Source organism: Pan paniscus, chromosome 16, assembly GCF_029289425.2.
Source record: "Pan paniscus chromosome 16, NHGRI_mPanPan1-v2.0_pri, whole genome shotgun sequence".
In the NCBI taxonomy this organism is placed as follows: Eukaryota; Metazoa; Chordata; class Mammalia; order Primates; family Hominidae; genus Pan; species Pan paniscus.
This window is the reverse complement of record NC_073265.2, coordinates 60410663-60437751: the sequence shown is the minus strand read 5'-3', so window position 1 is coordinate 60437751 and position 27089 is coordinate 60410663. Positions and strand designations below refer to the sequence as shown.

The 27089-nt window shown below is 40.3% G+C and overlaps 2 protein-coding genes across 2 annotated transcripts in view; one reads left to right on the top strand and one right to left on the bottom strand.

Annotated features, from left to right (window-relative positions):
• Nucleotides 1-27089, bottom strand: part of THSD4 (thrombospondin type 1 domain containing 4) — a 665075-nt gene that overhangs the window by 608797 nt on the left and 29189 nt on the right. The window contains exon 3 of the mRNA XM_034939056.4: nt 17565-17634. Coding sequence (XP_034794947.1) covers nt 17565-17634 — 70 coding nt within the window. The remainder of the gene's footprint in view (nt 1-17564; nt 17635-27089) is intronic.
• Nucleotides 6973-8174, top strand: LOC100980430 (high mobility group protein B1-like). Its single transcript, XM_034939058.3, has one exon. The coding sequence runs from the start codon at nt 7083-7085 to the stop codon at nt 7710-7712; it is 630 nt and encodes a 209-aa protein (XP_034794949.2). The 5' UTR covers nt 6973-7082; the 3' UTR covers nt 7713-8174.

The window sequence follows — 27089 nt, the reverse complement described above, 5'->3', positions numbered from 1 at the left end:
AGAATTTTTAATCAGTTTGTCAATTTATATTAAAAGTCTGCTAAGAATTTTATTGGAATTGTGTTAAATCTATAGGTCAATTTGAAGAGAATGGTTATCTTAACAATATTGAGTTTCTTGAACCATAAACATCATACATTTATCCATTTATTTGAATTTATAATTTTTTTTTTTGAGACAGAGTTTCACTCTGTCACCCAGGCTGGAGTGCAGTGGCATGATCTCGGCTCACTGCAACCTCTGCCTCCCAGGTTCAAGCAATTCCCCTGCCTCAGCCTACTAAGTAGCTGGGATTACAGGCGCATGCCACCACACCCAGCTAATTTTCGTATTTTTAATAGAGATGGGGTTTTGCTATGTTGGCCAGGCTGGTCTCGAACTTCTGACCTCAGGTGATCCACCCACCTCAGACTCCCAAAGTGCTGGGATTACAGGCGATATTTGAATATTTTTAGGATTCCATTTTATTTCATTTTTGGCATATAAGCTAAAATGCTTCATTTTGTCATTTTGATGGCTGCTTTGAGGTTTATAACTTACATCTTTAACTTACCACAGTATACCTTCAAGTAACGTGATACCATTTTACATGCATTATAAAAAGAACCTTATAAGATCATACTTCCTTTTATGATCGTCTTCCAATTCATGAACATGGCATGTCTTTATACTTATTTATGACTTCTTTAATTTCTTTCAGCAATGCTTCGTAGTTTTCAATGGACAAGTTTTTCACCTCCTTAATTTATCCTTTTCTGGCATTTATACTATTACTGTCATACATAATTTACTTATACACATATTATAAACCCTACAACAGATGATTATTATTTGTATTTAAAGAGTCAATATTTAAAAGATGCTTAATTTAGGAGAAACTTTTAAAATATAGTTACCTATGTAGCTATCATTTCTGGTGCAGTCATTCCTTTGAGAAGATCCATATTTCCACCTGATATTTTCCTTCTGCCTAAAGAACTTCCTTCAACAATTCTTATGGGGCAGGTGTAGTGTAGCATTTGTATGTCTGAAAATGTCTTTATTTTACCTTCATTTTTAAAAGATATTTTTGCTGGGTATGAAATTTTAGGTTAACAATTTTATTCTTTTAGTACTTTAAAGATGTTGCTTCACTTGCATGAATGACAGGAAGCAGAGAATCTACTGTCATTCTTAACTTTGTTCCCATGTATGTAATATGTCTATTTTTTCTAAGGGCTTTTTAAATTTTTTTCTGTACCAGTGGTCTTGAGCAATTTGATTATGATGTGACTTGATGCCATTTTTTTTCATGCTTCTAGTGTTTGGAGTTCATTGACATTCTTGGATTTATAATTTTCATCAAGTTTGGAAACTTTTCTATTATTTCTTCAAATATTTTTTCTGTCTCCCTATCTCTTCTCCTTTTGGTACTCTAATTGCCCATATATTAGCCAACCTGAAGTTGTCTCAGAGTTCACTGATGCTCTGTTCATCGTTTTTAAATTCTATTTTTCCTTTTTATATTTCACTTTGGAGAGTTTCTACTGCAATATCTTCAAGTTCACTTGTTTTCTTCTTCTGCAATGTCTAATCTGCCATTAATCCCATCCAGTATATTTTTCATCTCAGATATTGTCATTTTCATCTCAAGAAGTTAGATGTGGGTGTCTTTTTAATATCTTCCATGCCTCTACTTAACTTTATGAATATATGGAATATGGTTTTAGTAATTTTTAATATCTTTGTTTTCATATTCTAAAATATGTGCCAGTTCTGAATTGCTTTCAATTCAGTGATTATTCTCCTCATTATGGGGAATAATGTTAATATTTTTCTGCTTCTGTGCAAGCCTGGTAATCTTTGACTAAATGCTAGACATCTTGAATTTTACCTTGTTGGGTGCTGGATATTTTTTATTTCCATACTTTATGCTAGGATACAGTTAAGTTATTTAGAAACAGATTAATCATTTCAGTACTGCTGTGTTAATTTGTTAGATCCAGAGCAGGACACAGTCTAGGATTAACTATTCCCCCAATACTGAGGTGAGAGCTTCCTGAGTATTCTATTCAATGCCTCCTGGATTATGAGTTTTTAAAGTATGCCTAGTGGGAACAGTCACTGTTCTTGGTCCTGAATGAATGCTGGGCACTGTTCTTTTTCATTCTCTTGGATGATTCTTTCCTCAACCTCAGATTGTTTCCTCAAATGTGTGTGCTGATCAGTAGTATGCTGCATCCTTATGGAGGATCTCCTGCAGAGCTCCACAGTCTTCTGTCTGTGTAGTTCTCTCGTCTCTGGTACTCTATCCTACAGACCATCATCACTTGGTCTTGCTGGACTCTTTTTCTTTTTTCCAAGACAAAGTCTCACTCTGTTGCCCAGTGAGATCTCGGCTCACTGCAACCTCCACCTCCTGGGTTCAAGAGATTCTCCCGCTTCAGCCTCCCAAGTAGCTGGGATTACAGGCACTTACCATCATGCCTGGCTAACGTTTGTACTTTTGGTAGAGATGGGGTTTCACCATGTTGGCCAGTCTGGTCTTGAACTCCTGACCTCAGGTGATCTGCCTGCCTTGGCCTTCCAAAGTGCTGGGATTACAGGCTTGAGCCACCATGCCTCGCCATCTTGCTGGACTCTTAAGTCTATCTCCTTAACTCAAGATGTCTAACAGGTTCTGCCTAGCATACCCCTCCCTGCACCAAGACCAGGAAACTCTCAAGGCAGTAAGCTGGGGACATTTTATGACTCAATTCATTTATTTTCTATCTCTGAGTGATAACTATCTTTTGTTGTCTAAAGTCCAAGGTTTTGAAAAACATTATTTCATATATGTTATCTGGGTATTTTTCGTTGCTCCAAGTGAGAAGGTAAATCCAATCCCTGCTGCTCCATCTTGGCTAGAAACAAGTTATTTTTTCCTTATTGTTGTTTGGTGTTCTCTTGTATAAACACACTATAATGTATTTCTCCATTCTCTTATTGATGGACTTTTGGGTTATTTCCAGTTTAGCTTTATTGTAAATGAAACTACTATGAATATTGTTATCCATGTGTTTTGGTGGATATATGTCCATATTTATCTTGGGTAAATACCTAGGAATACAGTAGCCAGATCATAGCATGGGCAATGTTTAGCTTTAAGATACACTGACAGTTTTTCAAAGTGGTTTAGCATTTAAACTCCCACCAGCAGTGTATGAAAGTTCCAATTGCTCCCTATCCTCACCAACACTGGTAGTGTTTTTTATTTTAGCCATTCTGGTAGTGTCACACTGAGATTTTAATTTGTAGTTACCTAAGGACTAATGATTTTGATTGACTACCTTTTCATATGCTTATCAGCCATTTGGATATCATCTCACATGAACTATTTGTTTAAGCCATTTAAATTGACTGGCTTAACTTTTTCTTAATGATCTGAAGGGGTTCTTTATATATTCTGAATAAAAATCTTTTACCAAATATATTGTTGTAAACGTCTTTACCCTGTCCACGGCGTATCTTTTCACTGTTTTTATGATGTGTTTCAATTTTTAAACATCCTCGACTCGAATGTAGTACAATTTTATGGTTACTGATTTTTGTGTCTTGTTTAAGAAACCTTTGCCTACATCAAATTATGAAGCTATTCTCATATGTTTTCCTCTAGGAGCATTACTGTTTTTTCCTTTCTTCTTATTGAATATAGCAGCAATAATTTGAGTTTTATGTAGCCTAAAATTTTTTTCCCTTATATAGGCTTTCTGTTCAATATCCAACTGCAAGACATTGTCAAGGGGCAATTTGAAGTCACTGGTTGCACATCCTACTGCATTAATAGTGCCTGTAACCCATCACGAGGTCCTCTGCTGTTTGCATCGTGACCTGCTTATCAGTTAGCAAGACAAATATTTTACCTCACCCTTACTTCATTCTGCAGTATCTCTGTTCTCTTAGAGTTTCTATAAATAACAGGTTAAAAAAGCAGTTCCCCTTGGCTGGTGGCCGTGACAATGAGTTTTTAGTTCCTGTAGCTTTCATTGTTTCTAAATTCTCTATAATAAACGTAAGTATTTTTAATTTAAAAAGTTAACAAAAAAAAGTTTGAGCAGTTGTGATTAAAGTGTATGTATGATTTTTCATATGTGGAGCTAAAAAATACAATGTCTCACAATCTTTCCTGCATACAGTATGTTGACCATACACATTATGACTTGTAAAAAAACTTGTTCATGGAGTGTCTGCTGGGCAGACAGTAGAATAGTTCATTAATTTTAAAGCATTCTACAATCAACATATTTTCCCTTACTAATAACTTATTGTTTTATTAAAGTCTTGCTCAAGTGTTTTCCTACTCTTGGTTTCACTTTATCCACAAATGAAGCCACAGAAAGTTTTAAAAATATAGTCATTTGACAAGTATCTTTAATTAATTGCCAAGAATGGAAGTTGAATAGTTCTTTGTGATACTGTTCATATTGCAGGAACATGAGGACGACTTCTGGGCAGAAACATCTGGAAAGAGCTACTTAAACTCTGCACCAGCGTCCTCTTTTCCTGCACTGTTGTGGGACAGTTTTTGCAGAGATGTATCAAGTCACCTGAGCAGCATTTGGAAATGCATAGTTTACTTGACAGCATTTACAAATTATGTCTTTTCCTCAGAATAACTTACACTGTAGAAATGCTTCCATATGCTAAAGTTGGACACACCATTGTATTGAGAAAAAAAGCGATGTCTTTTAGTAGCAGTTTTCATATACATACTAAACTACAGTGTACACAAATTAATAATGTTGTCCCTTAAGAATTTACCATAAATGGTTTTCTAATTCTTTATGCCCCAGCTGTCTGCTAAAGATTGTGAGTAGATTTTGCCACAAAACAGCGGGTCAGCAAAAATTCAACTATGATTATCTAAGTAATGAAAACAATTTGATCACAATGGTAAGTCTTATGCCTTGATGAAAAAAATACTTTTTCCCAAAATCTTCTGTGTTTCTTAAAGTCCCAGGAGCAGAAAATTTCCCACTTCAAATTCCAAAACACGTATACTTGCAGTTAACACCTTTCTATCCTGACTTTAGAGCAAGAGTTGGCAAACTGTGCCCCATGGGCCAAATCTAGCTCACTACCTGTTTTTGTAAATAAAGTTTTATTGGAACACAGCCATGCTTATTCATTTACACATTGTCTATGGCTGGCTTTGTGCTACAAAAGCAGAGTTGAAGAATTGTGACAGACTTTATAGCACAGAAAGCCTAAAATATTCTCAACAACCCTTTATTTAAAAACATGTTGACTCCTGTTTTAATAAGCATTTCCTCATTTCACATCTTGCAGGAATAAATGGATGTTACTACTGCTAGTACTGCTTCTGCTGCCAAGCTTTTGAGCACATAACCAGGATGACAACCACAGTTCCACAAAGCTCTGATAAAACATCAAAAAGAAACTCACCACCAAGGAAACCAGAGAATCCTTTCTTGTCTTGAGTGAATGGCAATGATCTTGGTGGCCAAGATAATAAATACACACGTTTATTATATTCAAAAACTATTCTAAAATATATGTTCTCTATATAAAGTAATCTCCACATGATTCTGAGAAAAAGTTTAATCTATCTTTCTACTACAAAGTTCTTAATAATGCTTTGACAAGGAGGTACCATATCCCAAGATGTGATACACTTTGCTCAGTTTTTAAATTAAACATTCTAGAGTAACTTATAGAGTGATGTCAGCATGATGGCCAACTAGAGTTGCCTGACACAAAAAGGTACCAAAACAATAAATAAACTACACTTTGACTGGAGTTACTGATGAAGTACACTGGAAAGCACCGGGGGAGCAACAAAATTTCTATAGAGCATGGAAGCCCAGGATAGCACCACAGAGAGGGAAGTGAGATATCCTCCCTCTGCCACATGGTATCCCCCACCAGGACCAGCTCAGAGCCAGGGAAACTTCTTCTCACGGGGAAAAAGTAAGCTGGAATCCTTTGCCCCATCACCTCCACAGACAGGAACAGTCATTGCTATAAAAGGGTCTCCCAGTCCTCACAGGACCAGAAACCAGTGTGGACAGTTACTGGGAGTTCATGTGGCTGCATTGCCCCAGAACAGGAAACACTTTAGCATTCCAACCTCCATGACCTAAGCTGCTATAGCATGGTGCCATCTTGAAACTTGACCCATTGCTGGAGTGCATCTTGTGTTGGGGGTCAGTAGCCACCAATCCCCTCCATCTCTGAGGTTCCACTGTCATTCCAGTACATTCATAAGGGAGTCTACAGCACCAATAAGCCAGCTGCCCAGAGCCTAGGCCTAAAGGAACAACCAAGACCACAACATCTGAATTCATCAGGTACCCTATTCCCTAGGGAAACAAGCAAACTTCACAGTGGGGAAACCCTGTGAAGTCACCCAGCTTATATGCTCTCATACCCATCATAACAGCCAGCCTGAAAGTGGCTCTACCCCACTGGTGAGATCTTGGCACAGCTGCCCAGCCACCTCTGGTTCAATAGCTGGCCTAGAGATGTCTCACCTCCCTCTCCCCACAGAGAGAGCACCACATAACCACTCAGGCACCCCACACACACCCTTGGCCTGACAGCCTGACTGGAGGTGGCTCAGAAAGAGCCCCATGCAGCCACACAGCACACCACACCACAACTCAACAGCCAGTGCAGCAGTGGCTCCACCTTCCTAGAAAGCCCACCAAACAGCCTGCTGGCCCACCACACCCACACATGCTTAGCCTGACAACCAACCTGGCACCCCCACCACTAGCAAACCTGCACCACTGCATCACAAATTCCTGCAGCCTAGGCCACTGAGAAAATTGCAGACACCACAGATGAAGATTACAGTTGAAAAATCTGTACAGAGACCACGTTACTGAGTCCACCCAGAACCAAAGTCAACATACCATTCCCGACCAACAACCCAGGATCCATTTACAGGAAAAAGGCTCTTGCTATGAAAGTTAATCCATAAAATTACAAAAATGACTGTTTTGGCAGTACATTGAGCTCCATAGAGACAGCGCCGGGGCAAGTGAGAGCCGGACGGGCACTGGGCGACTCTGTGCCTCGCTGAGGAAAAATAACTAAACATGGGCAAAGGAGATCCTAAGAAGCCGAGAGGCAAAATGTCATCATATGCATTTTTTGTGCAAACTTGTCGGGAGGAGCATAAGAAGAAGCACCCAGATGCTTCAGTCAACTTCTCAGAGTTTTCTAAGAAGTGCTCAGAGAGGTGGAAGACCATGTCTGCTAAAGAGAAAGGAAAATTTGAAGATATGGCAAAGGCGGACAAGGCCCGTTATGAAAGAGAAATGAAAACCTATATCCCTCCCAAAGGGGAGACAAAAAAGAAGTTCAAGGATCCCAATGCACCCAAGAGGCCTCCTTCGGCCTTCTTCCTCTTCTGCTCTGAGTATCGCCCAAAAATCAAAGGAGAACATCCTGGCCTGTCCATTGGTGATGTTGCGAAGAAACTGGGAGAGATGTGGAATAACACTGCTGCAGATGACAAGCAGCCTTATGAAAAGAAGGCTGCGAAGCTGAAGGAAAAATACGAAAAGGATATTGCTGCATATCGAGCTAAAGGAAAGCCTGATGCAGCAAAAAAGGGAGTTGTCAAGGCTGAAAAAAGCAAGAAAAAGAAGGAAGAGGAGGAAGATGAGGAAGATGAAGAGGATGAGGAGGAGGAGGAAGATGAAGAAGATGATGATGATGAATAAGTTGGTTCTAGCGCAGTTTTTTTTTCTTGTCTATAAAGCATTTAACCCCCCTGTACACAACTCACTCCTTTTAAAGAAAAAAATTGAAATGTAAGGCTGTGTAAGATTTGTTTTTAAACTGTACAGTGTCTTTTTTTGTATAGTTAACACACTACCAAATGTGTTTTTAGATAGCCCTGTCCTGGTGGTATTTTCAGTAGCCACTAACCTTGCCTGGTACAGTATGGGGGTTGTAAATTGGCATGGAAATTTAAAGCAGGTTCTTGTTAGTGCACAGCACAAATTAGTTATATATGGGGATGGTAGATTTGCATCTTCAGTTGTCTCTGATGCAGCTTATACGAAATAATTGTTGTTCTGTTAACTGAATACCACTCTGTAATTGCAAAAAAAAAAAAAAAAAGTTGCAGCTGTTTTGTTGACATTCTGAATGCTTCTAAGTAAATACAATTTTTTTTATTAGTATTGTTGTCCTTTTCATAGGTCTGAAATTTTTCTTCTTGAGGGGAAGCTAGTCTTTTGCTTTTGCCCATTTTGAATCACATGAATTATTACAGTGTTTATCCTTTCATATAGTTAGCTAATAAAAAGCTTTTGTCTACACACCCTGCATATCATAATGGGGGTAAAGTTAAGTTGAGATAGTTTTCATCCATAACTGAACATCCAAAATCTTGATCAGTTAAGAAATTTCACATAGCCCACTTACATTTACAAACTGAAGAGTAATCAATCTACTCAAAGCATGGGATTATTAGAATCAAACATTTTGAAAGTCTGTCCTTGAAGGACTAATAGAAAAGTATGTTCTAACCTTTACATGAGGACTCTATTCTTTAACTCCCATTACCATGTAATGGCAGTTATATTTTGCAGTTCCCACATTAAAGAAGACCTGAGAATGTATCCCCAAAAGCGTGAGCTTAAAATACAAGACTGCCATATTAAATTTTTTGTTGACATTAGTCTCAGTGAAGACTACGAAAATGCTGGCTATAGATGTCTTTTCCCATTTATCTAAATATGGACTGCTCAGGAAACGAGACTTTCCATTACAAGTATTTTTAATTAATTGGGCCAGCTTTTCAAACAAAGATGCCACATTCAAAATAGGGTATATTTTCCTATATTACGGTTTGCCCCTTTATAAATCCAAGTAGATAGGAGGAAAGAAGACACTTAAACTTTGCATCTCAGTATGAATTATTCAATTTATTTGAATGATTTTTCTTTACAAAACAAACTCATTCATTAGTCATGTTTATCTGCTTAGCAGTTTAGGGAACAATTTGGCAATTTTGTGGTTTTCGAGATTATCGTTTTCTTAAAGTGCCAGTATTTTAAAATAGCGTTCTTATAATTTTACATGCTTTTGTGATGGAGTGCTGTTTTGTTATATGATTTTGACTTGGATTCTTTCCATTTGCATTTGTTTATGTAATTTCAGGAGGAATACTGAACATCTGAGTCCTGGATGATACTAATAAACTACTAATTGCAGAGGTTTTAAAAAAAAATGACTGTTTTACTAGATGCACAGACATCAACACAGGGACACAAGAAACATGAAAAAGCAAGGAAATATTATACCCCTAAAGGAGCATAATAAGTCTTCATTAACTGACCCCAAAGAAAAGGCTATTTATGAAATGCCCAAAAAGCAATTCATAATAATGATTTTAAGGAAATTCAGTAAGATATAAAAGAACACAGACAAACAAGTCAATGAAATCAGGAAAACAATTCATGAGCTGAATTAGAAATTCAATAAAGAGACAGATATATAAAAAAGAACCAAATAAATCTTAGAGCTAATGAATTTAATGAATGAATTAAAACATACAATTAAGAGCTTCAACAACAGACCAGATCAAGCAGAAGAAAGAATTTCTGAACTTGAAGGCAAGCCTTTTGAAATAACCCAGTCAGAAGGGAAAAAAGAAATAAGAATTAAAAAGAACAAAGAAAGCACATGGGACTTATGGGACACCATTAAGGGAACAAATATTTGCATTATAGGACTTCAGAAGGAGAAGAAATGGAGAAAGGCACAGGAAACCTATTTAACGACAACAACAATATTTTCTAAGTCTTGGGAGAGATATAGACATCCACATTCAGGAAGGTCAAAGGTCTTCAGTGAGATTCAACCCCCAAAAAACCTCTCTGAGGCACATTATAAACAAACTGCCAAAAGTCAAAGACAGAATTCTAAAACCTTCAAGAGAAAAACATCAAGTTACATACAAGAGTATCTCCGTTAGACTACCAGCAGATTTTTTTTTTAGCAGAAACCTTTCAGGCCAGGAGAGAATGAGATGATATATTCAAAGTGTTGAAAGAAGAAAAAGCTGTCAACCAAGTAAGAATACTATTTCCAGCAAAGCTGTTTTTCAGAAATGAAGAGGAAATAAAGACCTTCCCAGACAAGCAAAAACTGAGAATTCATCACTACTATACTGGCCTTACAAGAAATCCTTATAGAATTGCTATAGCTGGAAACAGAAAGACAATAATTACCATCATGAAAACATGTGAAAATACAAAACCAGTCTGTGTAAATCCATAGTCATACTCTGAATACCCTAGTGCTGTAATGGTGTTATGTAAATCTTTCAATTCTCTAGTATGAAGGTTTAAAGCCAAAAAAAGTCAAAAACATAAACAACTACAATTAGTGGCTGAGGAACATACAAAAGATGCAGATGTAAATTAAGGCAACCAAAACACAAATTGGGGGGTGAAAGAAAAATGTAAAGTACTTTAATGCAACTAAAGTTAAGTTGTTTTCAGCTTGAAATAGTCTATTATAACTAAGACTATTTATGCTACCCCCATGGTAACCACAAAGAAAGAAATTACAACAGATACACAAATAAACATGAGAAAAGAAACAAAGCTTAGCACCACAGAAAACCACTAAACCATACATGTAAACAAGCAAGGAAGAAAGAAACAAAGGATCTTCAAAATAACCAGGAAACAACAAAATGACAGAAAACCTTACCTATCAATAACAACCTTGAATGTAAATGGATTAAATGCTCTAATTTAAAAAAATAGAGTAGCTGAATGGATTAAAAAAAAACAAGATCCAACTATATGGTGCCTAAAAGAAACTCACCTCGCCATTAAAGACAAACACAGACTGAAAGTGAAGAGGTAGAAAAACATATTCCATGCAAACAGAAACCAAAGGCAAGCAGGAGCAGCCATTCTTACATGAGATGAAATAGACTTTAAATCCAAAACTGTAAAAAGAAGGTCATTACATAATGAAAGAGGGGTCACTTCAGTAAGAGGATATAATCATTATAAATACATATGCACCCAACACTGGAGCATCTAAATATATAAAGCAAATATTATTGTATCAATATTAGAGATAGACTGCAATACAATAGTAGAAGGGGGCTTCAACACCCCACTTTCAACAACAGACAGATCACCTAGACAGACAATCAACAAAGAAAAGCTGGACTTACGCTGCACCATAGACCAAATGGACCTAACAAATAATTACAGAACATTCCATCCAAGAGATGCAGAATACACATTCTTCTCAATTGCACATGGAACATTCCCCAGGTTAGATCACATGTGAGGCCAAAAAACAAGTCTTAACAAATTTAAAAAGATAATGTAACATATATCTTTTCATACCACAATGGTGTAAAACTAGAAACCAACAAGAAAAACTTTGAAAACCTTACAGATACATGAACATTAAACAAGATGCTTCTAAACAACCAGTAGGTTGATGAAGAAATTAAAAGGGAAATTTTAATTTCCTTGAGACAAGCAAGAATGGTGAATAGGTTTTTTGGTGCTTTTCTCCATTACCTCCTGTAACTCCTACCTCAAAAATCAAGAAATATTTCTAGTAAATAATTTAACCATGAACCTCAAGAACAAACTAAACCCAAAATTGGTAGAAGGAAGGAAATAATAAAGCTCAGAGCAGAAATGAACAAAAGATACTAAAAAAAAAAATTTTAAGATCAACAAAATAAAGAGTTTGTGTTTTGAAAAGGTGAACAAAATTGACAAACCTTAGGTACACTAAGAAAAAAAAGAGAAAAGACTCAAATAAATAAAATCAGGTATGAAAAAGGAGACATGACAACTGATAACACAGAAAGACACTATTATGAACAACTACACATCAATAATTTTAAAAACACAGAATAAATGGATAAATTCCTGGATGTATACAACCTACCAATATTAAATTATGAAAAGACAGGAAACCTGAAGAGATCAATAGCATATAAGGTAGTTGAATCAGTAATAAAAAGTCTTTAATCAAAATAAAACCCAGGACCAGATGGCTTCACTGCTGTATTCTACAAACAATTTAAAGAAGAACCAATACCAATTCTCTTCAAACTATTCCAGAAAATTGAAGAAGGGGAAACACTTTGAAACTCATTTTATAAGACCAGCATTATCCTGATTCCAAAACCAGACAAGGATACAACAAAAAAAAGAAAACTATGGGCCAATATTCCTGATGAACATAGATGCAAAAATTCTCAACAAGACACTAGCAAATTGAATTCAATAGCATATTATAAATATTATTCACTAATATCAAGTGGGATTCATCCCAGGGATGGAAAGATGATTCAACATACGTAAATCAATACATGTGACATACCACATGAACAAAAAGAAAGACAAAAACCATATGATCATTTCAAAAGATGCAGAAAAAGCAAATGACAAAATTCAACATTCCTTCATGATAATAACTGTCAACAAATTAAGTATAGAAGGTATGTACCATAACACAATAAAGGTCGTATATGACAAAGTCACAGCTAACATTATACTAGATAATGTATACGGAATAGTATAAATTATATTAACATTATACTGAGCAAAGCTTTCACCTTTTCCTCTAAGAACAGGAACAAGGTAAGGATGCCCACTTTCACCACCCAAATCAACATAGGAATTCCTAGCCAGAGCAATTAGGCAAGAGAAAAAAATAAAGGGCAACCAAATTGGAAAGAAGGAAATCATATTGTCCCTGTATGCAATGACACAATCTTAAATACAGAAAACCCTAAAGACTCTACCAAAAAACTCTTAGAACTAATAAGCAAATTCTTCTCAGAGGACACAAAAAATCAAAATTCAAAAATCAGTAGCATTTCTATATGCTAATTGCAAACTATCTGAAAAAGAAATCAAGAAAATAATTACATTAACAATAGTACACACAAACAAAAATAAGATACCTAGGAATAAACTTAAGTAAGGAGGTGAAAGAGCTCTACAATGAAAACTTTAAAAACAATAAGATAATATCCCATGTTCATAGATTGGAAGAATTAATGTTGTTAAAATGGCCATACAAGCCAAAGCAATTTACAGATTTAATGCAGTTCTTATCAAAATAATAATGACATTATTCACAGAAATTGAAAAAATAATCCTAAAATTCATATGGAACCACAAAAGACCCCAAATAGGCACAGTAATCCTGAGCAAAAAGAACAAAACTGGAAGCATCACACAACCTGACTTCAAAATATACTACACATCTATAGTAACCAAAGCAGCATGGTACTGGCATAAAACAGACACATAGGCCAATGGAACAGAATAGAGAGCCCAGAAATAAATTCAAACATCATCTGATTTTTAACAAAGATGCCAGGAACACATATTGAGGAAAAGACAATATCTTCAATAAATAATGCTGGGAAAACTAGATATCCAACTGAGAAGAAGAGACTAGACCCCTACCTACTAAAATCAACTGAAAATGGATTAAAGATTCAAACATAAAACCCAAAATTATGAAACTACTAAAATAAAACATAAGGTTTTATTCAGTGTCATAAAGCACACTGGGCTGGGCAAAGATTTTAAAAATAAGATCTCAAAAGCACAGGAAACAAAAGCAAAGATAAACAAATCGAATGACCTCAAACTTTGCTTCTGCACAGCAATGGAAACAGTGAAGTGAGGGGGTGTAAATTTCCACAATAAACTGAAAAGACAACATACAGAATGGGAGAAAATATTTGCAACTATACATCTGACAAGGGGCTAATATCCAGAATATGTAAGGAACTTAAATAACTCAACATCAAAAAAAAAAAAAAAACCAACTCAACAATCTGATTAAATAGGCAAATGATCTGAATAGACATTTATCAAAAGAAAACATACAAATGGCCAAAAAATATATTTTGAAATGCTCAACATCACTGATCATCAGGGAAATGCAAACCAAAACCACAGTGAGATACCACCTCCCTCCAGTTAGAACAGCTATTATCAAAATGACAAAAGAAAACAAGTGTTGGCCAGGCACGGTGGCTCCCGCCTGTAATCCTAACACTTTGGAAGGCCGAGGTGGGCAGATCACCTGAGGTCGGGAGTTCAAGACCAGCCTGATCAACATGGAGAAACCCCGTCTCTACTAAAAATACAAAATTAGCCAGATATGGTGGCGCATGCCTGTAATCCCAGCTACTCAGGAGGCTGAGGCAGAAGAATCACTTGAGCCTAGTAGGTGGAGGTTGCAGTGAGCTGAGATGGCGCCACTGCACTCCAGCCCAGGAGACAGTGTGAGACTCCATCTCAAAAAAAAAAAAAAAAAAAGATAAGTGTTGGTAAGGATGTGGAAGAAAATGAACACTTACGTACTGTGGGTAGGACTGTAAATTACTACAGCCACCATGAACAACAGTAGGAGCCTCCTTAATAAACTAAAAATAGAACCGCCATAGGATCCAGCAATCCCACAATTGCATATATATCCAAAGAAAATGAAATCAGAATGTTCAAGAAACATCTGTGCCCCTATGTTTACTGCAGCACTGTTCACAGTAACCAAGGTATGTATTCAGCCCAACTGTCCAACAACAAATGAACAGAGAAGAAAATGTGGTGTATATATACACAATGGAAATACTATTTGTCCATTAAAAAGAATGAAATCTTGTCATTTGTGACAACATGGATGGACCTGGAGGTTATTATGTTTAAAGTGAAATAAGCCGACACAGAAAGACAAATACCACAGATCTCACTCATATGTGGAATCTGAAAAAAAAAAAAAAAGAGTTGATATAGAAGCAGAAAGGAGAACAGAGGTTACCAGAGACTGAGGAGAAGAGGGGAAAGAAAAGAGGGGAGAGTGGGGAGAGGTTGGTCAATGGGTACAAAGTTACCATAGATAGGGGGAATAAGTTCTGGTGTTCTATTACCCAGTAGGTTGATGATGGTTAACAGTAAGCTATTATATATGACAAAAGAGCTAGAAGAGAGGCTTTTGAATGTTCTCACCACAAAAAAAAATGATAAATGCATGAGGTGACTAGAATGCTAAATACCCTGATTTGATCATTATATAATACATATGTATTAAAACACCACCAAATTGTATGCATAAATATGTATAATTACTGTGTGTCAATTTAAAAATTTTAATGATAAAATAACTCATAAATCTTTTTTTCCCCATCTCTCAGAGCAAACACTTGAAGAAAGATGAGAGTGATACCTATTTGGGGACCTTTTATTCAGGTTATGCACATATCATTCAGCTTAACTTGAAAAATTACAGGAGCCAGCAAAGTAAATTGATCACGTATAAAGTATTTTCAGTTATGATAGCCTATTTGAGCAACAACAACAAGAGGAACACAGTAAATTGACTCAACTCTTAGGATTAACAACCCCGATAATTCTAAACATTAATAAATAATATAACTTCATAATAAAAGTAGGCAGTTGTCCTTTCTGACTCCTGATATTATGAATAGAGATGACGCAGCAGAGTAAGCAGGGGAGGGGGGAGCCAATTTCCAGGTGAATCCATTGAAATGATGCGTAGACCTTGGCCAGGTTTTCCATTGAGTTAGTCATTCAACAAGGATTTTATTGAGCACCTACAACATGCCAGGCTGTATTCTAGGAGCGGGGAATAGGGCCATGAACAAGACCAGTAAGTTCCTACTTTCACGGAGTTGACATCCTAGTGGGAGATACAGTACAATCGAGGTTTATATCTGGCCCAGAAAAACAGAGCCGAAACAGAAAATAAATTAGACTATAATCAGATAAGAATACAAAGAACTGCTCCCAAGAAGGGTCATGTTTAGCCAAATATGTGCACATATTCTTTTTTCTTGGCCCCCTTCTGTCCTGAATTTCCCCTATGAAAACCCTCTCTCAGGCCAGTGCAGTGGCTCACACCTATAATCCCAGCACTTTGGGAGGCCGAGGTGGGTGGATCACCTGATTGAGGTCAGGAGTTCGAGACTAGCCTGGCCAACATGGTGAAATCCTGTCTCTACTGATAATACCAAAAAAAATCAGCTGGCTGTGGTGGTGCAGGCCTGTAATCTCAGCTACTTGGGAGGATGAGGCAGAAGAATCACTTGAACCCAGGAGGTGGAGGTTGCAGTGAGCCGAGATCGTGCCATTGCACTCCAGCCTGGGTGACAAGAGCGAAACTCCATCTCAAAAAAAAAAAAAAAAGAAAACCCCCTCTCAGGAAAGAAGCCGACCAACTTGCTCACACTTAGATACAAATAACTCATCTCTTCTCAGGAGTCTGAATTTGATTCCAGGTAGACAGGAGGAGCTCCTAGGTAGCAGAAAGGGCTTCTAGGGACTTTCTAAGAGTCCTATCATGCATTGTCTCTAAGGAAACATTGATCAAGGATCTGCTCAGTTGCAGAGCAGCATTAGGCTTGTTCAGGCAATGGTGGATGGTTCATTTACTATAAAACACACAAAGCCTGAAGGGAAGCATATGCAATACTGTCCATTTGCTCCTTCAGATGCGGTCTACCCTTCTCCACCCAGTCCTGTGGCCCGGGAGGCTGGCCTTTGGGGACTGCATCAAAGCCTTCTTGTCTTCTGGTTGGTTTGGCCAAAGGGAGTCACCAGCAGGAAATAAGGGGTGAGAGGAAAGAGAAGGCCAGGTTCTTATCTTCCAGTTCCACCCCTGCCTGGCCATCAGTTGGCAGTGACTGCGTCCCTCTACTGAAGATCATGACTCCCTATCAGGGGGTTCTCTTGCATAGCAACAGCCATAGCTACAGCTGCAGCTCTATCCCTGCCCTTGACCTTGAAGGTGCCCCAAGAGAGGGTAAAAGCTCCATACTGGTCTCCTCCATTCCCAAGTGGGTTCCTTAAGCCCTGCCCATGCCTTTGTAGAGTGCTCTCACTGACCTCTCAACTGTCCATTCTAGCGAACACATGTTGCAAAGCTGGCACTGCTCTCAGATCAGAGACCGACTGCAGGTACCAGCTTCATGTTTTAAGCTCCGTGACATGGTTCGGATCTGTGTCCCCACCCAAATCTCATGTCGAATTGTAATCTCCAATATTGGAGGCGGGGCCTGGTGGAAGGTGATTGGATCATAGGGATAGTTCCTCATGGTTTAACACTATCCCCCTTGGTGCAGTCATGGCAATAATGAGTTCTCATGAGATCTGGTTGTTTAAAAGTGTATGGCACCTCCCCGTTCTCTCTCTTGCTTCTTCTCCAGCCATGTGAAGTGCTGTTCCCCCTTTGTCTTCCGCCATAATTGTAAGTTTCCTGAGGCCTCCACAGAAGCCACGCAGATGACCAGCATCATGCTTCCTGTACAGCCTGCAGAACTGTGGGCCAATAAAACCTCTTTATAAATTCCCCAGTTTCAGATATTTCTTTATAGCAATGCGAGAACAGAACAGTACACTCCATATTCTGTAAATGGTGCTTCCTTTCAGGATCAGTGGTGACTCACCTTCAAACAGAACAAAGTTCAGGGCAGTGACCACAGTGGCCCTAGCCCCTTGGGCAGAGAAGAAAACCTCTGGATGGCCATGGCTTACCTTCCTGTGTTGAGTGGAGGGCTGTGGGCAGACGAACTGGAATCCAAGCAGCAGAAGGAAACACAGGACACTGAAAAGGGAAAATAGCAACAGGCAGGATGGTGAGTATGTTCCAGGCAGCAGCACCCAGGGAAGGCAGCATCACCATCTCATCAGTGGATGGGGGGGAACAGCCCAACCCAGGCCCTGGGATGTGACCCAGTGAAGACACAAAGTGTTGGCCCCAAAGGAGGGGGGCAGCATGGTGCTGTGGCAAGGCATGGCATGGGGCAGATGTGGGATCACATCCCAGCCTTCCTGCTTACCCGCAGGGGTTCTAGATCAGAGCTTTAACCTCTCTAAGTCTCAGTCTCCTCCCCTGAAAAATGGGGATGACAATGGGAACTGGCTTAGAGGTTTAGGGGAGAACTGAGTAAGAGGATGCACCGTGCCTGGCAGAGGGAGTGCTAGTGTAGCCCACATGCGGTCCTTCACGGGTGGTAAGGTCAGGGAAAAGCATGGGCTTTGAGCCTGCCAGGGAAGTTCCTCTCCTTACAGCTCATGCTTTCCTGGGAACCATTCCTCTGCCTCTTTCCAGCCTTTTGATGTCACATATGTTCTCCATGGGTGGGATTAGCTGTGCTAAGCCTCACTGTCACCAGCCCTGATTAGAGAATGTCATCAAATAAAGAGGAGGTGGGGAAATAGGAGCCAGCTGAGACAGCAGGGTGTGCTGGAGAGGGCATGGAGCCAGGCTAGAATCGCAGCTCCATCATTCCCATCTGGGTGATCCTGGGTCACATTTCCACGTTAGCATTTCCATGCCTCAAACATTCTCACCTTCTGTGAGGATCACTGAATATGACAGAGGTAAAACACCTGGCATGGTTAGTAAGTTAAGAAGGTGAGGGAAGGAGTAGAGCTGACCAGGAAACTTGGAATGCAGCTCCTCTGAGTCAGAGGAAAACCTAGATCTTTCACTCCCTCTCCTGCCCCAAGTCCCGCTGAATGTGATTGGAAATGTAACCTCGGACCAAAGGCGAGACAAGTATTGTCAATTAATTTAAATGCCCAAAGTCTCATGATTTCAAATCATCAATGTCATTATTTTAAGCATCCCTGCAATAAGGCCACTACATCTTTTGACCATTTGTCAAATCGTATTTAACCTAAGTTAAATAATATAGTGGTTCCCAACCTTTTTGAGGCTTCCAACACAACTGAGAGATGTGAAACACTGCCCCGAACCAAGAAAAACCATCACGTCAGGGTGGAGATGAGGAAAACCTGCCCGAAGCCGGGGGTTAGGTCTTGTGGAGTTAGATAAAGCTTCCACCATTTCTAAGAATCCAAAATTCCACCCCAGCTCCTGTTTTGTATGTAAGTGACCCAGGAGATCACACAGAACAGACATGGACAGACTGGCTAGAGACTGTGCAATGTGGTGAGAAGCAGGGAAGATGGTCTCTGTAATATGGTGTTGCAGGCATCCTTCTTGCTGTTGTCATGGAGTTGCAGCTGAGGATCCAGAGCTGAGAACATGGATACTAAGTATGCACACATTCCAAAGACAGGGGCTGCCCTGTCTGTTCAGGAACTACAAAGCGGGTGCGCGCCATCCCTCACTCACCTCCCACCTGTATGCACAAGGAGGCTGGAGGATGGAGTTTGCTAGGTGTGAATTTCCCTGAAGATGGATGTAGGAGTGCTGCATACAGCCCCTCCACTCCCCTATGGGGAAGGAAAAGTAGGAGCTCTCCCCCAAGCCAAGCAAGAGGGACAACATTCAGAGCTTGATCCGGATGCCCTGGTATCTGGGGGTACAAGGATTGGTGCCTGATTCTCCTCTGAAAAACATCTAAAGGCCAAACCCCAGCTGGAGTATCCAGGAGGGAAGACTGGAGAGAGGGCTAGGGTGGGAACAGTCTGTATTTTTAGAGCCTGGAGGGGCAGGAGATGCTATGTTTTAGCACCATGGAAAGACATGGAACTTAGGTTATCTGGAAAGGACTCCACCAAAGATTTTCACCAGAATGAGGTGACCCCCCTCCTAGAAAGTAAATGTACAGCTTATACCCATGGAGTACAGGAGCTGGGGGTGCGGAGGTGGATCTTAAGGAGTCAGCCAGATTTGCACAGCCTGCACCAGGGCATGGTGCAGCAGGAGAGCCCAGCGAGGGGGAAATTCTCCAAAGTGCCCTGAGAGAGGAGAATCTGGAACTTGGACATCTGTCAACCAAGGACAGCAGCACCAGATTACAAGGAACACCAGTCCCGCTGGGAACGTCTTTGCCAGTTACCTCTCCTCTCCTCTGCTTCACCCTGGAGGAATTCACAATGGCAGTGAGTGGGCAGGGCAGGGAACTAGGAGTGTGAAGGAACCAACCAAGCCGCCTCTTCCCTACTACAGGGGTCTGAGGCTACAACAGGCCCAGCTTAGAGGAGAAAAGAAGCTTTTAACTGGATGAGAGATCAAAATGTTTACATCTGACTAGACTTTCCTTTTGTTGATTTTTTTTTTTTTTTTTTTGAGACAGAGTCTCGTTCTGTCTCCCAGGCTGGAGTGCAGTGGCTTGATCTCGGCTCACTGCAATCTCTGCCTCCCGGGCTCAAGTGATTCTCTTGCCTCAGCCTCCCCAGTAGCTGGAATTACAGGCAGCACTACCATGCCTGGCTAATTTTTGTATTTTTAGTGGAGATGGGGTTTCACCATGTTGGCCAGGCTGGTCTCGAACTCCTGACCTCAGGTGATCCGCCCACTTCAGCCTCCCAAAGTGCTGGGATTACAGGCATGAGCTACCATGCACAGCCTAGACTTTCCTTTTAATATACTGTGTTTGTAACAACATTCTTCCAAACAAGGGGTGTATTCGGGACAATAATATGAAATTAGTGGGGAGAAGAATAAAAGAGTTGAATTATAACTTGCTGAGAATCTAGAGCAGCACTGTCCAATAGAGTTTTCTATGATGACGGAAACATTCTCTGTCGGTACTGTCCAGTGCAGATACACAGATCTGTGCTATTCAAGACACAGGAAGCTAATGGTACAGGTCTAGATGGTGATGCTACCGATGTCCTGGATAACTTCGAAAATGATTCCCCTTCTCACTCCCATCACACACAACTTCCTTTGGACTTTTTAATACTTGAAAATGAGCCTGTTCATTACACACAGAATGTACTGGAAATATTGCCCAAGATGTCTTCCAGCAATAGGGCAGGAGAATTAAAGACAGCGGGTTCCCAGACAGTGGTGGCAAAAGGACAGTAATCTTCTAGCTGTATCCCTGCTGGATCCAATTTGACCTCTAAATCAAGAACATGTGTATCACAACTCACAAGTCCATGCTCCATGGTTGCATGACCTTGGGCAAATCACCGTCTCTCTGTGCCTCAGTTTCCTCATCTGTAAAATGGGAATTGTATAACCTGTCCTCCTACCTCAAATGAGTTAATGTGCTTTCTTGCACCCAGGCCTAAAAATGTGAATCATTTGTAACACATTCTGGCACTGCTTACTCATTTAAAAAGAAAACCAGATTGGTGTGGTTTTGTTAAAAAAAAAAAAAAAAGCAGCAGCTCCATAAACATGTTACACCTCAGTACCTCAAAGCTCTTGGCACACACAGTAGCCACATATTTGTAAGGAGCAGTTTTGGATAATCACTGATCTGAGATTGCACTTTCATAGCATTCAGGGGGACTTGGGGCAGGAAAGGGAGTGAGATCACATCTAGGTTTTCCTCTGACTCCGAGGAACTGCATTCCAGGTTGCCTGGCCAATTCTACTCGTTCCCTCACTTCTTAAGGTCTCTGCCCAGAGGATCTTGTCTTCACAGGGCTTCCTTGACCCTACAAAAAACAGTGGTCCCTCTCCCAGCCCAGCCCTTTTCTCCATAGCATTTACCGTCTCACATACTATGTCTTTATTTAAATTTCTCTCTCTAGCCAATGAAATGTAAGCTCCATGAGATCAGGGAGTTTGTTTTGTCACTACTTTATTCCCCAGCACCTAGCACAGTGGCTGCTATATAGTAGGAGCTTAATTCACTGAATTAAAGAATGATGCTTCACCATCTTGGTGACCCCTGAAATTTCAAGATTAAGTGAAAATACTGTGAATTAACATATTTGAAAATGTCCAAAGCCACTTCGGGAGCTTTTAAAATTTTCTTTTATGAGGGATTTATAAAAATCAGTTCTGCTTTTGAATTTCTATGTTACCCCTCTCCAAAAAACCATCCTTAGAAGATCACAAGATATGGCGGCAAAATGTTTGCTGGTGCCTCTTGTTACAAAAGTGCAACACAAATTACATTTAGATGTTCAAATGCTTCTTCTCTTCATTTACTGGGCCCTATTGAAGCTAAAATGCATAGGGGTACCCAACAAAATTCATTCTGGAGTAAACTCTGAGATATTAAATGGTCTCTGCTCTGAATGGAATAGAATAAATTCCCCCAGAGGGGCAATTATTCTTTGGGCTACAATAACAGCAGGCACAGCAATATATAACCCCAGGGGCCAGAGGAAACTCTGCCAAGGGCTGAAAGTTTCCCACCCCTGCTCAGCACACTCTGTTTTAGGATACCTCACCCTGCTTGCGCATACTTAGCTAATTGGTATCTGTAGCTGTGCCCACCTCTTTTCAAAACACCAACAATCTAGCCCAAATCCTTGTTCCTCCTGACCCAATTCAAAATTAATGTTTGGAGAATGAGAGAGCATGCATGTGTCTCTGTGTGTGCAACTCGTGTGTTATTTCACTTTGATAGTTTGCTTTGGCAAACCGCTCCCAGCTTGCAACGTTTTGACAGATTGAAGGCTACCAGTGCCTTTGGCAAACAAATCCCACACTCCTTTCCAAGTGGCGTGGGGGAAGCTACATTCCTACCAAGACTTTCTGATTCACCTTGCAGTCGAAATAACCTAACATTTCACACCAAACAAAAAAAAAAAAGTTATGCCATCTACCCAGTGCTGTTCTAGGTTTTAAACACTCCATCATTTCATTTCCCCATGTAGAAAATAATGCTCATTGAAATTTGGTACAAGACTTACATCATGGAACTGGAGCTCTGGGCTTCTGTATTTGCCTTGGCCAATCCCACTCTCCACCCCCGCTACCATCTCAGCTGCAGTGAGGGTGGATACTGTCACAGCCCCTGTGTACCTCGAATTACCTCAATGAACTCAACACCACTTGGGCATATCAAGTAACAAAACAAGGAAAACAAGAAAAAAAAACTACTTCCCTTCTTCCTCAGTTAATACAACCCAAGAGATATTTTGGGAGCAACCAGATCACTAATAAAATTATATCGACCTTAGCAAAAGAGAGCCAAAATCTTAGCATTGAAGTGAAATCCTGCCTAGTGCACTCTGGAGATAACAAATGTTTGCTGGCCGGGCACAGTGGCTCACATCTGTAATCCCAGCACTTTGGGAGGCCGAGGCAGGCGGATCACTTGAGGTCACAAGTTCGAGACCAGCCTGGTCTCGAACACAGTGAAACCCCGTCTCTACTAAAAATACAAAAATTAGCTGGGCGTGGTGGTGTGTGCCTGTAATCCCAGCTACTCGTGAGACTGAGGCAGGAGAATCACTTGAACCCGGGAGGTGGAGTTTGCAGTGAGCCATGATCACACCATTGCCCTCCAGCCTGGGCAACACAGCGAGACTCCATCCCAAAAAAACAAAAACGTTTGCTAAGCATGCATTTCACTATGCTCAGCTCAGCCCTCTGCCTTCTTCTGACAACAGTTAAGTGCCTGTAGTCCCAGCTACTCAGGAGGCTGAGGCAAGAGAATGGCATGAACCCAGGAGGCGGAGCTTGCAGTGAGCTGAGATCGCACCACCGCACTCCAGCCTGGGTAATAGAGCGAGACTCCGTCTCAAAAAAAAAAAAAAAAAAGTAAAGGCAGCAAGGAAGGGGGATGGGTTACCAATGACATTAGCCAACAAAGAGCTGATGGCTACCATTGATCTCAGCACTCACAAGTAGTACTTCATAACCATCCTATCAGACACTTTTATTATACCCATTTTGCAGGTGAGGAATTTGAGGCAAAGAGAGACTAAGTCATTTACCAAACAGCCACACATACCTACTAAGTGGCAAAGCCTGATTTCTAACACAGGCGGTCAGACCCTTGGCCTGGACTCTTAACCACTGTGCTGCGGGGCCTCATTAGGACACAACAAATTTTTACAAAACAAGCATTTGCCATCTGATTACATCCACTTTCTTCCTCACTCTGTATGAGGTGGGGAAGCCTGGTGGCTTCACAGCCTCCTTTATTTTCTGCCACTGCTTGCAAGAATCATCAGAAACTAGGTGGATGCAATAAAGCTGCATTCATCCAGTCCCACCAGAGGATATTCTAAATTTCAAAATAAATGAAGCTGACCATATAAATCCCAAACTTAAAAAAAACGCATTCTATTTATTTCCTCTGTTTTCTTACACAAATTCATCTGAGCTTAAGAAACCTTTCTTAGATGGCTCAGAGGCACCAAGGTGAGTATCAATCAACTTGTGCAGCCCAAGGTGGCGGTCTTCGGCGCACAGCAGCCTTCGGCTTGAGAACTCCAGACACCTAGGGCTTTCTGAATCTGGTTGGCACTTAGTTGTCTCCTTCCTGCTATCAGGTGTTGTTTACTGTACTGTCAGTGACCCTGTGTCCTCTTAACTGGGCTCCGTCTGGATCTGCCTTGGTCTTGGAAACATTCAGATAACTAAGCTGCAGCCAAACCAAGACCAACAGGCCTCGGGAAAAGGCCTGCCTGGCTCGCGCAGAGTGAAATATTTCCATTATAGAGCACGGACTTAAGGACACATATTTTAACTGCAAATTGGTTTTTATCGCTTGTTTCCAGGTTCTCAGGTCTTGCAGCCATTTGTATTTTCTCGACCAGTACTTCTGGCAATGTGAGGTGGTCTATCACAGTACAGCTTTTTTTTGAGACAGAGTCTTGCTCTATCACCCAGGCTGAGTGCAGTGGCAAGATCACAGCTCACCACAGCCTCTATCTCCCAGGCTCAAGTGATCCTCACACATCAGCCTCCTGAATAGCTGGGACCACAGGTGTATGCAACCACACCCAGTTAACTGTTCATTTGTTTGTTTCTCTAGAGACAGGGTTTCATCATGTTGCCCAGCCTAGCCTTGAACTCCTCGGCTCAAGTGAACTGCCTGCCTCGGCCTCCCAAAGTGCTGGGACTACAGCGAGCCACCTTGCTGGCCTACACAGCACAGCTTTTAAAGACACAACACGCTTTGGTAAATTTCCCTCCTCAGTGGCAGGTTTCTTGAAGAAATGGTTTCTGATACACCTTTGCAGCAAACAAAACAATCCGCATAATCTTGACCCATCCTCAAGACTAATAAATATCAACTGAATAAAAGAATGGAAGGATAGAATAAAGTGAAGGAAGAAAAGGAGAAAGAGAGGAGGGAGGAAATATCAGTCACTAAAGAACGTGCTGCTGTCCAGGGGTTTAAGATCAGCCTGGGCAAGATGGTGAGATCACATCTCTACAAAAAAATTTTTTTTAAAGTTAGCCAGGCCTGGTGGCACACACTTGTAGTCTCAGCTACTCAGGAGGCTGAGGTGGAAGGATCGTTTGAGTCCAGGCATTTGAGGTGGCAGTGAGCTATGACTGTGCCACTGGACCCCAGCCTGGGCAACAGAGAGAGACCCTGTCTCTAAAAAATAAAAATTCAAAAACAAAAAGTGCTGCTCTGTGACAGTTTTCATCAAGAAAATGTTTTCTAAGTGCATCCCAGAATTCCCTGTTGGAAAAGCCAAAGAGCTGGGAAAAGGAAGACAATGGTAAAAAGCAGATTTCTACAAATTGGAATTACTGGTTCTAATCCCTGGCAGGAAGAGGAGGGGTCAATGTTAACCCAAGGCATAAAAATACACTTAGAGATATAAGGAATGGGTAATTGGCAGCCCAGTGATCACACCTTGACTCCATTGAGCCTTTTTGGGTACAGAATGTTCTAGCAAATCCCACAGTCAAGGAGTGAGTGATGAGGACAGGATCCAGGTACACAGCTGTGCCAGGCATAAAGAAAAATCAATACTGTCTGAATGCTTGCCGTCATTTTACAGATGGGGGTTTGCCAGGGCAGTCCTCCAAAAATCTATTTTATTTCCTCCTAGCCTCTATGCCTACCACTCAGATGGCTCCTCCCGGGCTTCCCACAGACAAGACTGTGGCCGATTCTTCCCTGGACACTTGCACACTTCTGCACCCCCCAGATGTACTGTGTTCATATAGTGTCAACCATGTTTCCACACCTGTTTATGCCAGTTGCTATTGCTTTGTAGTGACATAAGTATTCAAATAGTACACAAACCCATGAAAGCAAGCACAAGAAGAAAGAACATTTGTTAGTTGTTTCTACAAAAATGAAGTTAATTGCTTTGGAAAGTTTCAATAAAGGCAAGCAGCCAAGATTAAAAAAAAAAAAAAACTACTGGCAAATTAGGTGTGGATGAGACAACTGCAAATGATTAGGGGCAAAAATAATAAAAATCCAGAATCATTCTGGTACTCAGACTGCTTTGCAAATGTCTTTATATTCTCACTGCACTTTAAAGAAACCCAAATGGAAACCTCAGATAATGCTTATGGGTGTGGTTTGTGCAAGAAAGACAATTGGGTTCATGAGCAAAGAAAGGCCCATGGCCCCAAATCAAAAACTGGTGAATGGATGTACATGTGTTTTAAGTTAAAAGTAAACTGTTGAAGGTGTGTGTGTGTGTGTTATTTGTTTGATTTCCATGCTTCACCCTACTTTTGTAATTAACTAGCTAACTATCCTGGTCAGGAAAGAGAAAATTTCAACCTTATCTGTTGTACATAAAAGGTAGTTATTAATTTATTCATTTACTCTTCAACAAATATTTATTAAGCATTAACCAAGTAGTAGTTTAGATGTCAGTTACACAAATTCTGGCCTGCCTTATTAATACCATGAAGTTTAATACTTGTGATCCAGGCCTGGCCTCCCCTTCCCTTTGCTCCTCTTCCCCTCCTCCTCCTGCTCCTCCTCCTCCTCCTTCCCTCTCCTTCCTCCACTCCTGCCTCCCCATCCTCTTTCTCCCCATTTCCTGATCACTGGCACAGGGACACTGATCGACTCCATGACCCCACACAATTATTACATATTTCTTTACCCCCGAGGGAAATTTCAGTTTTCACTGATCAATTGTACCTTAAATATCACTACTTGGGGCATTCTCTTTCTCACACATAAAAACACGTTTTCTTAACCCCTTTCTTCCTTTCTGTATTCAGGATCTTTTTCAATTACTCCTAAGAACAGCCACCTTTCTCTTTCTCATTTCCTCAACCCTTTTGGTTGTATTTCTAAGTGGAGTAGCTGACAGGCATTAAAGTAATAATACTTTACTGAAGTATGTATCAAGGAAAAGAAAAACTTTACGTTTCAGAAGACTAAAACCAGACACTTGACCTAGGGCCATCAACCTATAAAACCCTTAAAATAATCCAGAAGTCTCTCTCAT

Excerpts from the sequence above, each read along its gene's own strand:
- LOC100980430 (XM_034939058.3), top strand. The coding sequence starts at position 7,083 with ATGGGCAAAGGAGATCCTAAGAAGCCGAGAGGCAAAATGTCATCATAT.